This window comes from Botryllus schlosseri, chromosome 10, assembly GCF_051294905.1.
Source record: "Botryllus schlosseri isolate E-star chromosome 10, Bs_hap1, whole genome shotgun sequence".
Lineage (NCBI taxonomy): Eukaryota > Metazoa > Chordata > Ascidiacea > Stolidobranchia > Styelidae > Botryllus > Botryllus schlosseri.
The window spans coordinates 20,054,106-20,070,922 of NC_137245.1; the positions used below are offsets into that span (position 1 = coordinate 20,054,106).

The following is a 16,817-nucleotide window of genomic DNA, read 5'->3' on the forward strand; positions in this document are numbered from 1 at the left end:
TAAATACAGTCCATCCTCAAGATTACCGGACCACGACTGACCTATCGATCTCGCTTCCCATGACATGCCGCCCTATTCTTGTTGCTTTCTTTTTCTATACTGTATTCCTTACTTTCATTCAGTGTGCATGCCTCCTCTTTACATCGCCTAGGCCCTAGCGGCCTAGGCCAAGGTGGGTGTCTGATTCCATAGACAAATCCAAGTTTATCTTCCTGTCTATTCATTGTATCGCATTTTTTGTGGTCTATTGAACTGATAAAATTGCTGATAAACCAATGATGAATGATGATGATGATCTATGTAACGAACTTTCCACCGATTCGAATTAACATGCATATCTACTCTTTGGTCTTCTGTCCGTCTGCATCATTCATCGCACTGAACAGGTGTATATTTGCTAAAACGTCACATATTAAGCTGTTCGTAATGCGCTTTTAACATTAGGACAAAACGTGCGTCTGACACCGGCCTGCCTACTTTCTCTATCAACATTAATGATGTAACCGATTCATGCGTGGAAATTGCGCATGCCATTGTTAATTGTATGTTTATTCGCGAAGATTAACATTATGACCGCACGATCGTCAAGTGAATGACGCGTCCTTATTATGCCTGATAGGTAGGGCTCACGACTGCATTGTGCATTACTTGCATGAATGCATCTGTTTCTTCGCAGGTTGCTTGAATCTGTAACGAGAAAAGTAATGAAATTTCAATTCGCACCAAAAATGAATAAAACCGGCTTGCCTGGCTTTCTGGCAGCGTGAAACCGTAGACACCCTTGTCGCGCAATTCGATTGTGTAGGACAGTTTTATTCCGGTGTCGTACGCGAAATCGTCAGATCCTCCTGCAGCGGGATCTGTTACATTAATGCAGAGTTAAAAGCGTATAGTCTGCATTGCTATACTCAAGTAGAATTAGTAATAATGCCTTGAATTTCTACTCAACCGTAAGTCAAAATTGTGTTTCACAAGACAGGCCAAAACGATTTCAAATATAAGTAAACAATGAAAGGCCTGGCAAGTACTCAAGTAGGCCTACGAAGTTTAATGAATTGACGTTAGTTTATAGAAGTCAACTGAAGATGCGCTACCAGACGCATCTTACCGAATAATGCCAAATGACGCATGACAGCGCAAGTGAAGGTGGAATGTGTGAATAATATTCATTTACCCTGACACAGAGGCTAATTAACCCGGTTCCTATGACAAGTTCATCCACAATTATGACGCAAATTTATGTTAAAACTCTGTGTAATGATCGCGTTATTTCGTGATACTATTTATGTTATCATAGGACTGAGGACGTATTCACCATGTCGAGTATCCTAAATATGGGGATTGATTCATCAGCGTCCATGTCCAGTTTATTCAGTAATGTTCAGTGTAGCAATTAGATAACGGAATATATTTTGCCAATAGTCATACTACCTACTCAAATCTTCTTTTGCTAGGAAGTCAAATTACTCACTTTTCAATCGTGGTATTTTGCCAAAGACAATATTGATTTAGGGTTGATTTTTGTCAATCTCAGGAGTGTCAGCATTACAGCCACTAAGCATGACAACCCAAGCCTCTGTATCAACATCAGAGAATATATTCGTACAATACAACTATTTTATGACCCCTATGTTTAGTGAAGTGGTACGTAACAGGTGTTCCACGGAACATTAGGGGCTCCCTGAGTCAGTCTCAGAGGTTCCGTGGAGGTCAATCCAGACACCCAACTCATGCACATAATTTGTGATGATAAGATCGTCTTGGCCGTCATTGGTTGCAGACAATTATGCCAGATCAGATGACGAATTGCGACTGTAGTGTTTCGCCGTGTGTAGTGGATCACGCAGATGAAGTTGAAGTTTGAAACCGAAAACCCGACCATCAAAAAGGTCAATTCCATCTACAATATCTATAAAGTCCTTTATAATTAAGCACTTGGTATCACACTGTTGCGTTTCGGCCGAACAATACGATGGATAAGCCTCCCATTCTGAACTGGTATCTCAATGGGAACAGCAGAAATCACACTGATGATTTGCAATAAATATTCGTTATGATCACGGCTTAGGAGCCGGAGTCCCGGAGCAGGAGCCTGGGAGCCGTGCATTTTCAGCGGAGCCGGAGCTGGAGCCGGAGCCGGAGCTCTTCATAAAATGCAAGTGGAGCCGGAGCCGGAGCTGGAGCCGGTTGTCTAAAATGCAGCTCCGACTCCGATGTATTTCACAAGATGCTATGCCACTACTATTGGCTGAATTCACATAATTTTACGGTAATCTTTCACATAATTAGGATTGTTGCCTCGTTGGCACAACGTTTTTTTAACTAAACATGTTCAAACAGGTGTCAAAGCCGGGTAGGCTAGATACAACGCGACTTAGTCCATAATTACTGCATTGGGGGCATTAATAGTCGTGCTGAATCTTCAGCACAACACCGATGGCTAATTGTGCGATTAAAAACACAGTGATCACGGTACATTTAACAAAACTGGACTGATGCTTATGTGAGCTGAGCAATTCAAGTAATTAGTAATCACAATAATATATAAGCGGCGCCAAAGGATAAAAACGTAACCTTGCTGCACATGTCGGTTTGGAGGTGCGCACGTCGAAAAACACCGTCTTTTCTTTGAATCATACGAGCAAATGCGCGTTTTTTTAATCGTAGCGCGAACTTGGACAGTGTGTTATTGTGTATGCCTACAAACTGTCGCGATGCGAGCTAGTCAATGCGATGTCTGGACTCCCTGGTGTTGGATACAAGAGGGCAATTAGTAATAGGATGAGCGCTTACCAGTTTGTAACTATCAGTTTTGTGTACTGATTCTTGTGTTCTTGATACACTCGTATTCATGAATTGTCGCGCAATGTCACTTGTGAGCGTGTAGTTTAACTTGTTACTGACGATTCGTTTGAAGAAAAAACATTATATTCCAATAAACTCAGGGTCAAAACCGCGCTTCGTCAGACCCCACCCCAAAAGCGTTGATCTTGCCGCCCCCCCCCCCCCGTAGGGTAACGAGCCAAATTTCTGGGGGCATCAGCCTCCACACACCCCATTGGGAGCTACGTTATCCCCACTGCTTATGAGCGAATTTTGTCATACTCGGTAGTCAGCGAGTTTTAGTCGACTGATCGCCCAATACGGGAAGTATTTTTCCTATGCGGTTCAGAATTGCCACCACAGGAAGATTCGGCGCCAGCCATCTAAGCGCCTTTGGAAATTTAGACACATATATATTATATATATCGGTCATCATAAAGAGTAGTCCTTTTTGGCCAAGGTTTTCTAGCTGCTGATGTTTTTGGCACACTTCTCTGGAGGTCCATGCTGGCCAAAACTTCATATGTCATGGTGCGTCGTGGCGTGATAATGGCGGACGCCGAAATGCCTATTTCTATTAAACCATGCGTATTTATTTTTCTTGGGGGAAGAGTACCCAACAATAAAGACATCTATAGATAGCAACGAAAATCGTGCTATACACGAAACATACTGAAAAAGGTTGCACATCTTTTCAAAATACTGCTCTATAATTTATGTTCATTCACGAAATAATTTTGGACCAACTTTTAGCTCGCTCCATTCCGAATTGAGGGTTTGGGTGTGTCAGTTACGGTCATGAGTAAACTTGATCGACACCGAACGGACTAATAACGAGCGCACTAATATAGAAAGCGGATTAGGTGGAAAGAGGGTTTCTAATGAAGATCTTGCTGCAGTTACACTTGACATCATCGACAGACGACACGGAGTAATTATCACGTCACTGGACTTCGCCATACCCACACAAAATGGCGGTTCTGTGCGACGGCTACAACCGTAGTTACTGTCTACTAAATAAAACATTCAATAGTCTTTGAAGCCGGAGCTGGAGTTGGAGCAGCTTCAAATTTACGACTGCTCCAAAGCCCTGGTTATGATGTTTTCGTTTTGTGTAAAAAGATTATTTTAACGACTTCGATCTCTTAACACCCTTTGATGCACAGTATGATATGTGCACCAGTAATCTATAGAAATGTATTAGATGTAGGGTTGCATTTAAAACAAATGGTTGTTTAAATATGTATTAAACAGTGTTTTAAATAAAGGACTTTAAATTATTTTTTTTCAAGTTGTATAATTATGCCATAATTTTGTAAATACTTTCCAAAAACATGTTGAATGAGCCTATACGGACGATTACCATCCGATGTAGCCGAAGTATACGATATAGGGTGGTTGCAAACCTCAAACTAGTCGGTTCACCAGCTATTGTACGTAGATCAATCAAAGATCATCAAAGGAGCTATATTTACAAGATATTTTCAATCGTCAATGCCATTCCACTATGACGTCACAATTGAATATTCATGACGCCATAGTTAAAAATATTTAAAAAAACATGTTTTAAACAAGGGCCTTGTTTCAAACATGTTTGCTTCAAATTGATTTTTGTTTTAAATGCAACCCTAATTAGATGTATAGTTAGATGCGTGTAGTTGTGGCTTTTTGTTATTCTGACTCAGCGAAAATTTGGGGTTCTGACAAAGCCTGCAGACTTGCGTAAGTGTTCCGCGGGTTAGTTACGGTAAAGATCCCGTAAATTAGTGTATGTTGAGTTTTGTCGACGAATTCGCGCTACATGCCTTTAAAGTCATTAACTGGAAAGTTTAGTAAAACTAAAAACAAACAAAATCGACTGAGCTTATTCAGAGTAGCTGCGATCGACAAAATTGATTACGACCCCACAGTTTGATCACCCCATGACAATTCCTTATTCCAATACCTATTTTTATGATTTAAGAGTTGAAACAAATCGATGCTAGTCACCATGAAAATCACTTACAGATTGTCACTGCCCCTGGGCCGTAAATATATCTCTTGTTGTGTACACTCTGGATGGCGTTTTTTCCTTGTACTGCATAGAAATCCTGTAATTCCGATTTTTTTATCATCAAAGAAATCTGAAATCTCATGTTTCCGACAGACTCACCAATTCGTCGGTATTTGCTGCCAGGTCATATGTGTACGAATATGGGTACAAGATCATTTGGCCATACGAATGGTAGGTGACGTAGAGCTAAAAAGTGGGATATTTACGTATCCTGATACATTCAATTGTTCGATACGGCGTCTGTATATCGTTTACCTTGACATTGTCTTTGTTGGCTCTCATGAAGTCAGCTACAGCCTTGACCTCGGGCTCAGATTCGGCGTATGGTCCGTGGTAGGTTTCAGCACATGAGCTGCTGGAAGATCCCTCGCCGCCAAAACCAGCGTCCCAATTTCTGTTCGGGTCTACTCCGTAGCATAAACCGTTTTTAGATCTTGTTTTTCTCCACATACGATCCTGTGAATAAAAAACTTGAAACCATACATTGATTTATGCATTGGGATTAGAGCGATCCCAATGCGCATGCGCAAGCGTTTCTTTTTGCTGCTTATGTTATCCTAAATCTGCTATAACAAATGAAAAGTTAACCATACCAATGATAAAATCGAAGATGGACAGATTTAGTGAGGTTCTAGATCTAGCAGGTTGACTTCGGGGAGCTAGATCTATAGCAGGGACCATTGTTATTAAATGGCTTGGTCCTTTTCACACCACTGGCTACGTCAATGTCTGTGAGTATTTATCGATAACTCAATATATACTGTAGAAATAACTCATCATTCGACATCTTCGTAACAAAACAAGAAAGATCTCATCGGAGCAATTTTCAAACATCGCTAATCAAATCTATAATTCGATGGTGCAAGAAAGAGGCCGTGGGGCAGATGAAATACGATGACAAACTGAGCTGATCGGAATTTATATGTATTTACATTGCACGAGTGCGTATATGTTAGGGTTGCGACATTTTGGTATCGGGAAAGGATGACACTTTTATCAAATCAGAAAAGTTAGTTGATCAAAACTGAAAACAGGTGATTTCGCTATTTCTGCCGTAAAGTTTGGTGGAGTTACTGAAAAAAGGTAGGTCATTACTTTGGTACGACTTACTCCCGATTTACACACTTTTTACTTAGCTGTAAAATCTGTAAAGGAAGACGAATTGCCAAAAATGAGGACATTTAGGCGGCCTCGGAGGACATTTTCAAAAACCTGAAAAAGGAGGTAAAATTATCCTAAATAAGGCCGTATGGTAACCAATGTTCCCTCTAAGCTGCGCACGTGCGCAAATGCGCAGTGCTTTCACGGTATCTGCGCACAGAAAATCTAAGTTGCGCACACAAAATCCGAAGTGATGACCTTTTTTTTAGTCGTTACGCACTGTTTTCCAAGGGTCTGCGTAGTGCGTTGGTTAATGTGCGCAGACCCGTCTGAAATTAGAGGGAACATTGATGGTAGCCCTAATATATGTATATGTACAATGTATCATACGCACGCTGGGGTAAACGGTCAGGGACAACGGCATGTATATCGCATTGGATTGTAATCGATGGGTGTTGCGACGTCGTATATATATTGTTACCTCATGAATCTGCGAGGTCATTTCAGAGTTGAAAACCGTTTACGGCCCGCGGGCCGCATCCGGCCGTGAAGCAATTCTTAGTGGATTGAAAAATTCTTATATTTTCCAGCAAATTTGTAACAAATGCTGAGATATTTTGCAAGAAATGCTTCCATGTCCATAAGCCCCATTATAACCAACCATCTGGCGCTGTGGTTTCACTCTCGTTACCACTAGTAACAAGTCGGTGAAATCGACATACAATTTCAAGAAGGAAAAAAGTCCACACTAAGTTCAGAGTTTTCTACAAATATGGACCAAAAAGTAGTTATTCACAGAAGCGAAAACGCCAATGCGGATCCGTTATATGCAGTTTATACGGAAATATATCAGTTGCACAAATATATAACTGAAATATCTATGACTATCACTTTCGACCCCATAGATCCCCAGACATGATAGAAACCGGACTCGCGGTTTATTAATAATAAACCAAATTCAAACGTCCGCATTTCCAATTAAATATCTTGTATTCCACCCAACGCATATGCAGGGCGAACGCCAGATTACAGCTAAATCAAAGGAAGCATAGAATATGCTAACTTGACGCCACTGTTTTAGCAGTTCTTAACTTTATTCAACCAGACGATCACCGTATTTTTGCCAACTCCATTGTTCGCGAATAAAGGTGTTGTACCCAGACTTTCTACTTTTAAAACCCTATGGTCCATGTATCACTTATGTATGTTTGTAAGGCATTCAAGGGAAAAGTAAGAGCACGACGTAGCATTTTGGAATTAGTTGAATGGTCCGGCCCTCGAGCGATTTGATGGCTTGAATCCGGCCCGCGACGCAATTTGAGTTTGACATCCCTGGTTTACCCACTCCAACTTTTCATTCTGAGCACAACGGTACGTCTCCAATTTTGGCCCACAGTAATTGAAATGATTTTGCAAAATAATCTCACGTTTGTCCAAGTGTACGCATACCCGTCGACGTTGATCGAGGGAATGATGTGATATGTCGCTTCGCTGATTCGCACGTTGTTCGGTTCATCGAGAAGCTGAAAAGGTTGGGAGTTATCGGTCACTATACCTATGATTGGTGCGCAACACAAAAGATGCAGACCTGTCTCACGAACCATTGACAGAAAGCCGGGGAGACCCATTCACGTGCGTGGATCCCGCAATCAACGAGTATCTCGGGGTTCGATGCGCTTTGACCAGACGACAGTGTGAGCATGGGGATGTCACGTCCTTCGGTACTCTGACCAAGTACAGTCCTTTGGACCATGGTTGGATTTTCCGCTGCGATAGCATTCGTCCAATCATTGATCTGACAAAATGCATTTGATGCGTTATGCATTTGATAAAAAAAGTAGAGTAAATATTCTTTATTACTGGCCTAATTAGCAATCGTGTGAATATTTGCTATTAAATAGGGATGGTGCGAACGCGAGGTTCACGTTCGAGTTCTGTATGTGAACCTTTTTCATACATTACAATTTTCACATCATTATAACATCTTTGGTCGAAATTTATTGCATTTCAACTGCGGGCCACTCTATGCATGGCGCTGGCAGCATAAAAATCAACACGAAACGAGCAAGCACCTTGACAATCTCAAAGATTTTACCTGCTTTGTTACAAAAGTTTGCTCGAAATATCCAGCTTTCTGTTTGTGAATATTTAGTGACTCTCTGCTGTGAGATTCTCTGCTGTGAGTATTCAGCGAATGATGCTTATTCAAACAATCAACAAAATTGATATCGTTCTCTGATGTAAAAAATTTAGCAACGTACGGGGTCCATCTCGATTTCATATTTTTTATTGTATCATAAAAACCAAATCCGTGCGATAGGGGTTTCGGCTACTGCTGTGTATAACTTGTTGATGGGGTAAAACCGAAAGCACACTCTGCTCAATATCAATGTAGCAATACTCAGATGCCGAATACATTGTCCGGTCTAGACTAGACCGTTAAGTCGTAAGCATATATACACTTGCAAGTCCTCGTTGAAATTGTTGGCAATGTGAAGGAGGACATTGATTTTATGGGATTATTATATCATTTGATTGCTCCAGTTGATACATTTGGCGATGCTGTATAAGGTAATAGGAGACAACCTTCCTCTACGTCAGTGGTTTTAAACTTTTCTAGACACGCCCCCTTGATGATGGTGGAAAATTTAGCACCCCCGTAGCGTCATTTCAAAATATCTTAAAAAGAGGAATCAGAGTGTTTGCAATCCCAACGCACAGTTTTATAGCATGGAAGGGGATGACTGTTAAAAGACCTCTGAAATACGAAAGTAGGATTACATATAGATCAATAAATCTGAGCTAGGTGTTGAATACTTTGTCAAAAATAATCATGTTCAATGGTAGCACGTAGCCGATTTTGGTGTCTGATACCTTCTATTTTGACATGGGCTTGGCTCAAACGTACCTGGCCATATCGTAAATCGAAAACCTAGTTTTGTGTGTCTTATAAAGGCCTAGAAGTGGGCCGTGCTACAAGTCGGCAGCTACGGAATGAAAATGAAGAAAAAAGGCATGGTGTAAATGACCATAGTAGTCGACAAACACCATGAATACCATAAACAACATCAACGTACAGTAGTCACGCATCGACCATAGTTACTCCTAATTCAGAGACATCTTCTGATCGGGGCAATATCCGGTATCAGTCGCACTCTATCATTGGTGTATGGATGGTACGACGCAACTATGACATTTGAAATTGTGATATGATTAGGATTATTGCCGTAGTTAAAACTTGAAAGTTTCCGCAAAAATTTAACTCATTTCGAGTTCAATAAACTTAATTTCTATCAGTCGACTTCGCGCCCCCTTCAGATGCTTCTACGGCCCCAGTTTGAGAAACACTGCTCCTCGTTATATTTAGCAGAATCACTATTTGCACCTTCGTGAGTTGCTCTAAGACAGTCATTCTCAACCGCGGATCCGCGAAGCATTTTCAGGGGGTCTGCGAATCCTTCAAATTTTTGAAATGGTTGACAACCTAATTTGTATTTTTTTAAATGAGATAAATCACGAGGGAGTTTCTCTTCATAACTGCTAAAACTTCATACATTACATAAACAGAATGGCCTTCTGAGAATAAATATTCTACTGTGTAAACTCATTTGAATTGCCAAATTGCCAATTGCATACTGCTACAAACATATTGCTGTTTAGACATGTTTTGTTGGAGTTACTGAACAAATTTGGTTGCAAGCATTCATTTATTTATTGTGGTATACATAACCGCTATTACAGAATAACTTCAAAATGAGCTGCTAGGTATAGAAAGACATGAGATCTAATCGGTCATAAGCGCCACTCTTTAAAAATGATATTGATAATATTAGCAATAATTATAGAAACTACTATGCCGGACGTTATATGTTCACACATGGCCATGGTTCACAATAAATCTGTTCCTTAATTTTGATGTCATGTATGCTGCGATTTTCTACCCGAAGGTGTCGTCAGAGGCGTTGCGCGTTATTATTACAATCGCCACCACCCATCTTTGTGGAAATGAATTTTCGGCACTCGTACATATCAAACAGACGGCGCGGATTTTCAAGACACAGGCCGCGTATTTCAAGAAATTTAGCTGGAGAATTCGCTTTGAAAAAGTCTACCCAATTTCTACATAAATAACAGGCTATGATGTTATTTTCAAGAATGGTCATTTTATTGCTGTTTAACACTAGCCTACAGTTAATATTTGCACAGGACACATGATAATGGACGCACGGTGATAGAGCTAAATTTGATGTCAAGCTTTGGGGGTCCGCGGAGGTCCGTGACCGTCCAAATGGGGTCCGCTAATCCAGAAAGGATAAGAACCGCTGTGCCTGAGGTCAGATGGCGAAACACACATTTGTAAAGGAATGATCACATTCCCAAGCTCACCTCATCGTATGTGTGGTATTTTTCGTAATCATAGGCTGTTGTGCCGTCTAAAATTCCTCTTCCTTGGGCCGATTTGAATTGCTCTCCCACCAAGCTTTCGACATCCTCAATCATCACCTGCAAATAGGCAAGGATTCACAAGTCACGCGTATTACGGGCTCGAGCTAGTACAAATAACGCTGACCCACCTCAAACTCTATCTTTTGTCTTCGAAGCGCCACTTTTACTGCTGGTAAAATTTCGCTGAAAAAATAAAATGTAAAACGTACTGGTCAACACGAAGCGAAGTAAATGTTGTGTATTCGAACAAGCACCGAGAACCATCGATCAAAATCCAATCAAACAATGTAAGCTCTGTCGGGCCCGAGTTGGAAAAATACCCTCCCCACCCACTGCTGGAAACTGAAATCCGCTCAAACTAAGACGCATCACATAAAAGAAACTTGATAAATGAGAATCGTAGATCTGCCCTCGAAGATCGAGAAATGGTCTGAAGTTAGGCAAATAAACTTGGGATGTCATCATTGATGATTAAGGGACGCTCTAGTGTTATATGTCGCATCGACCAAATTTGTGGATATTTCCAGCTTTCTTCCTGTTTTTTTTTTCGAATTGATGCCAATTAATGAAATTTTATGAATATTTCATGAGACTGTGGTTCTCACCTATGGTACGAAAGGGCGATGCAGGGGGGAGGCCGCATCCCCAAATGATTTTGAATTCTTCGCGAATCGATTATTGGAGTTTTTTGGCACTCCTAAAATGATATTCGACACCAGGAGTGTCAAAGTCAACTTGGATCGCGGGCCGGATTCAAACCTTCAGATCGCTTGTGGTACGCAACGCACCATTCAAATGACTCCAAAATTACCTCAAAATAGATGCCCTTGCTTTTCAATTGAATATTTTACTATCAAGGCTTTATAAGCCTGCTATTCTAGCTACGCCGAAATTTGCAAACAGCGGAATTGGCAATAATGCGATGGCTGGCGGGTTGAATACAGTAATGAACCGCAAAAACAGTGGTTCAAGCGATGATATTTCTATGTCCCCTTTGTTTTAGTTGTATACTAACGTCAACCCTGCGTGTGAGCTGTGAAGAATATATAGAGATCAAACTGTAAACGCGGGCGTTATAATTTGCTTCATTATTCGGGTTCCTTTAGAAACCTGACACCGTTTGAGTTAGAAGTGATGCAGCAGTGCGAACACAGATATTTGAATTACATTTCCGTGTAACTATTAGGGCTGGGCAAAATCGAGGTCCTGAGTGATTCGATTCTGAATCATGTAATATGCTTCGAGTCGAGTCGAGTAATCGAGTATCACTCCTTATGACGTCATAAGAGAATGGTATACGTCAAAGATCAGAGATGTACCGTTTATGCCACAACAAAGAATATAATGCCTGTTATCCATCTCTTAAAACATACTTTGCTATTTTTCGACCATACCGATTTCATTCCACTTGGTGATAATGTTGTGGGATAATCATGACTTCGGAAATGTGCTACGTCCAGTAACCTTCGTAGCTTTATAATAATGTTTCGTATGCTACGATACCGCAAATCAAGGTTTCAACGCTTCAACAATGAAAATTCGTATCGAAACTATAATTCTCGTTGATAAATTAACTGTCAGTGGTGAGAAGCGTGTAATTTCAGTACTCGAAAAAATCGTCTTTTACTACTCGACTCGAATCATTAAAATTGATACTCGATTCAGATTCGAGTACTCCAATCATTGTGCCCAGACCTAGTAACTATTATATTCTACATGTAACCTGCATATAGCGGTTTCGCTTCAGTGAATAACCAGTTTTTCAGTCCGTTTCCATAAAACTCAAAACTCTGTATGCACTTTTTTGCCTTCTCGTAATTGGACGCCGATATTAGGGACTTGTTCCTAATGGTGTCTAAAGTGAGACCACAACACTACTCTCGGATGGTTATAATGTGGCCTATGAACATAATCTATATTTAATATCGCGAGGGAAGTGTTTCATACTCAAAATCCCAGCATTGGTTAGAAACGTGCTAGATAATACAAGTATTTTTTATTCTACTCTGAATTGCTTCACGGGCCTGATGAAATCGTCTGTCGGGCCGGATGCATTTTTGGCACCCCTGTTCTACACCTTTTAACTACCATTACAATACGTTTTGAGAAACCACTAGAATTCATACATAAAGTATCAATATATTTGCAGTATCCGGTGTATGGAGTTAATTTTCATAAATAATAATCGATTATATGACAAATAGTTTCAACAATAATATCAAGCAACACAGATCACTTAATATCCCCACGTAATCAGATCTTTACTGGCAGTGGCTACATAAAGCCATCTCTTAGTTGGGTATAACCTTTACAAGGATGGGTTGATTAGATTGAAGACATGTCTGAGATCGCCTATGGGTTAAACGCGACTTAAATCCACATGGCTGCATTATACTGGGAAAGAGAAATGACAAGTAGCGTTGATGTTGAGCACATCATATTGATGTATTCATCACAGCAGACGGAAACACTACTCCCCGGAATTATGAATCGACAAATCCGCCGCGACACAAGAGTGGAGACAATCGTAGTCGACTTTGATGACCAGAAGTCCGTGGACATGATATACGTTGCGCTCTGAGTAATGTTATATCCCGGATGGATACGTTGCGCAGAAGAAGTAATTGTTTTTATCTCATCAAATAGTGTGTTATTCCTTTTCATTGGAGGTATGGTATACAATAGTAACAACGTCCAAACTAGTGAAAAACGGTATATTTTAGTATAATAAGTCATTCAGAAGCTAGGTGCTATGCAGCGCATTAAAAATAATTTAGTTGCAGTGGAACGCAATAAGATTGAGAAACACTGGTTTCAGACAAATGCCCCAATGATCCGGCCCCTAAAATCGAGAAAGTAGTTGAACCGGCTACGCAAGATTATGAAGTTGATATAAATAAAGAATATATTTCCCATATTCACGCTCGCGAATGCTTGGCTCTATTTCTGTTTCTATGACTCGAATGAATGCATTTGAAGGTTGGAGGCAAGCCATGTGAAAACACACATCTACCGCATAATAGAGTATTGAAATTAGTAATATACGATTACTAGCTTTATCTCACCTGGGAATTCTGATGTCTGCTGAAGATCCGACTGAAATGCCGGCGGGGGAGTCAGGACTCCAGAAATCGACTTTCTGTAAAATTGAAAATTGATGAAACCGAATACTTTAGTCACACCATTTTATGTGAAAATAACTCACCGTGTCTAAATTCTTGATGGCTTGAACCTGTGCCTCATTCTTCGGGTGCACCGTCAAGACTTGGTCACTAAAATGTAATATTGTAATTGTACATGATGTACTGATGGTCTATTTGACATAAAAGTTTTCATGCCCCTATAGCGCAGTGCTAAAAACCTTTGTTGCGAAAAGCACCACCAAATGATTTTGTATATAATGATATTAATAAGCTGTGTATCTGATTTTGAAGACTACCCCAAGTCGTTTCGACATCTTCCTATCTTTCATTGTATCGCAGTCTTATGGTGTATTGAAATGATGAAATTTTTAGCAATAAATTGAAATTGAATTAATATTAATAATAGTTATGGCAGGTTTGATACCATCATTATGCAAAGGTAAATTGATACGTACCCAAAGAAGGTTTTCCTGGCGAGAGCCAGTGAAAGGATACCGAGAAATATTAAGCTTCTCATCGCAGTGCTCAGTACCAAAATGCAAGAGTAATATTCCTGTGCGTAGTTATCATTTATATATAGGCTATATGCCAATGTGATTGCTGAGTGAGAAAATTTGACCAAGAAACAGGTGCATCACTGTTTATTATTGGCAAGGAGAAGCAATTAAATCGCAAGGTATTACATTAATAGCATGTCGAGTAATCGCTATTTCCAAGTTATTGACGAAATAAACGGATGCGACGAGAATTGCTCTGATACATCATTGCAAATCTCTGCTGATAGGATCTCTGGCTGGCATACATAGACTGGTCTATATATCTGATTAAGAGTAGGCCCACCGTTAATCTATTACAAGTAGCCAAAATTAAGCTTTCCGTACCGAGACGACTAACGGCGAGAAAATACGTCATGGCCTGTTGGTGTTGGTATGCTTTGGACTACTTCATTGCCAGTTCTACTATGTGATTAAGATTATCGGTAACATTGTACAGTAATCACTAACTTGATTCCAGTTGTTCCCGAACTTATTTGACTCATCGCCTCTTTATCAAGCTCGACATATCTTCATCACCTCCTAAATCCTAGAGGTCATGCGTTACGAAATACTTCTACATTTCCGTGGTACTCAAGTAGGTTTATCTATCAGGGGTGCGCAACTTGCGGCCGTAGAAGTAAATTTCTGCGGCTGTGACACGTATGCGTTGGCGGCCGTCGACAGGCTAATTGAATTTACAAATTGACTCCCGATTGAGTGATTTTAATTATTATTGAAATTTTCTTCTCGCTACGCGCGATTCAATGCTGTCCTTCATTTTTCGATTTTAATATAGTAGCGCCCTTAGTAATCGGAGCCCCGCAGTACAGAAGCGAACAGCAGAGGAAAATGATGCGCCCTAGCATATAGAAATACTAACTTGGAATCGAGTGCTTATCACGAAAGAATTTGTTTCTGGTAGGCCTACGATTAGGCGATTCCAATATATTTCCACTATAGCCTACCAACAATCCTGATAGGAGGTCAAGAAATAACAGCATGCTACAAAGGGACTAATACTAATTGGCCCATCCGAAGATGCATCATCATGTGTAACTATAAGCCCTAAATTTCCGAAAACTCCACCAGTGAATCTGATCGCATCGGCTAATAAAGGATAAATATTTGATGGTAATACGTGAATCTACTAATAATAATGACGAAATTCATTTGTGAATCTGGGAAAATTTCGCGCTTCGTGCAACCATCATTTATCACTGTGGTTATTCAAAACATGCCCAGCACTCGCGATTTCGTTGCGTATAGTATGCCGATATGAGAATGTAGAATAGTCCGGAGTTAACCTGAAATGGACATGGACAGTTTCACATGGGTACTTTGCGCCTAGTTAGTACATTACGGCTTATGCACTGGAATGCGGACGTAGGCTACATAGGTTTGTTTGTTTGTTTTATTGACATAATTGGCGCTTGTAAACATTGTTCCCTCTAATTTTTCATGAATCTGCGCAAACACGCAAACTCACTGCGCAGGCCCTTGGACAACAGTGCGCAACCACCCCCCATAGGATGATGAAACGAACTCAGACCCCCCGCCGGCTCGACGCTTTTTTTCGGTACTTATCATCTACATTACGTGCCCCTTTAGTGGTGATGTCGCCTAAACGCGCGAAGCGCGACAAATTTACATATTTCATGATTGAATCGGTGAATATTATCGGGAATTGCATATATATTGCTATCAGTTTTTATCCTCTCTCTGCTAACATAATCAAATTTACCGGTAGAGCTGATCGAGTGAGGTGTGTTGGAATAAATAAATAATAATAAAACATCTCCGAGCGTACCTGTTGGTATGATGACTTCGTTACATGATGCTATTTCGTGACCTCCTATCTGCTATGTCGAAAGATATTGAAATTGCCGAAACGTACTAAACTAAAAGACGTACACGATTTCAAATTGGTATTTATTTACTGGCAAATAATGTTCCCTCGATATGGCAGTTGTCTTGTTGTGGGACTCGGATCGCCAGGACAGGAACATTCGGCGCCAGCCATTTAGGCGCCTATGGACAATTAAACATATTTGTATATATATCGAAGTTTGCGGTCAGCACAAGGGCAGTCCTTTTCGGCCAAGGTAGTCTCGCTGCTGATCGTTCTGGCGCACTTCTCTGGGTCGCATGTTACATAGCCTATAACTTCATGTCGTGGCGCGTCGTGGTGCGGCAATGGCCGACGTCTAAGTGCCCATTTCTATAAATCATGCATATTTTTTGTTGGGAAAGGGTACCCAATAATCAAGATATCCGACAATACTGAATCGCGCGTAGCGCAAATTTTTTTTTCAAAGTCCATGTTATTTCACCATTCCATGAAAATAATACGCTATTGAAATGATATCAGTATCGCTCACGCGTACGAGACCATACCAAAAAAAATCTCCTTCGTGAGACGCACATGATTGCAAATTCTCATTTCTTCACTGAGCGCAATATTCACATTTGCGGGCCGCACTTGTACCTCGGTTTCAGACTTCAGTGATAACACTATTTGCCCCTGACAATGTTCCCTCTAATTTTTCACGAGTCTGTGCGCCTGCGTGGTCCATTGAACGACAGTGCGCAACGACTAAAAAAAACATCACTTCGGATTTTTTGTGCGCACATTAGATTTTCCGTGCGCAGAGACCGTTTCAGCACTGCGCATTTGCGCACGTGCGCAGCTTAGAGGGAACATTGCTTGTAAACACT

General features: G+C 40.6%; 1 protein-coding gene across 1 annotated transcript; it reads right to left on the reverse strand.

The window, feature by feature from the left end:
* Positions 1-530: 530 nt before the first annotated feature.
* LOC145447856 (carboxypeptidase B-like) lies at positions 531-14,162 on the reverse strand. The gene is made up of 12 exons (XM_080326121.1): positions 14,022-14,162; positions 13,629-13,695; positions 13,489-13,562; positions 10,552-10,606; positions 10,364-10,480; positions 7,566-7,772; positions 7,405-7,500; positions 5,132-5,332; positions 4,976-5,062; positions 4,829-4,913; positions 748-860; positions 531-687 (listed from the first exon to the last, which is right to left on the reverse strand). Exons 1-12 carry the CDS (start codon positions 14,081-14,083, stop codon positions 607-609), a joined length of 1,245 nt encoding a protein of 414 aa, XP_080182247.1. The 5' UTR covers positions 14,084-14,162; the 3' UTR covers positions 531-606.
* Positions 14,163-16,817: the final 2,655 nt, after the last annotated feature.

Coding starts and splice junctions, on each gene's coding strand:
- LOC145447856 (XM_080326121.1), bottom strand. CDS start 14,083: ATGAGAAGCTTAATATTTCTCGGTATCCTTTCACTGGCTCTCGCCAGG. Junction 4,914..4,975: donor CAGCAAATACCGACGAATTG/GTGAGTCTGTCG, acceptor TCGGAATTACAG/GATTTCTATGCAGTACAAGG. Junction 688..747: donor TCACGCTGCCAGAAAGCCAG/GCAAGCCGGTTT, acceptor TTCTCGTTACAG/ATTCAAGCAACCTGCGAAGA.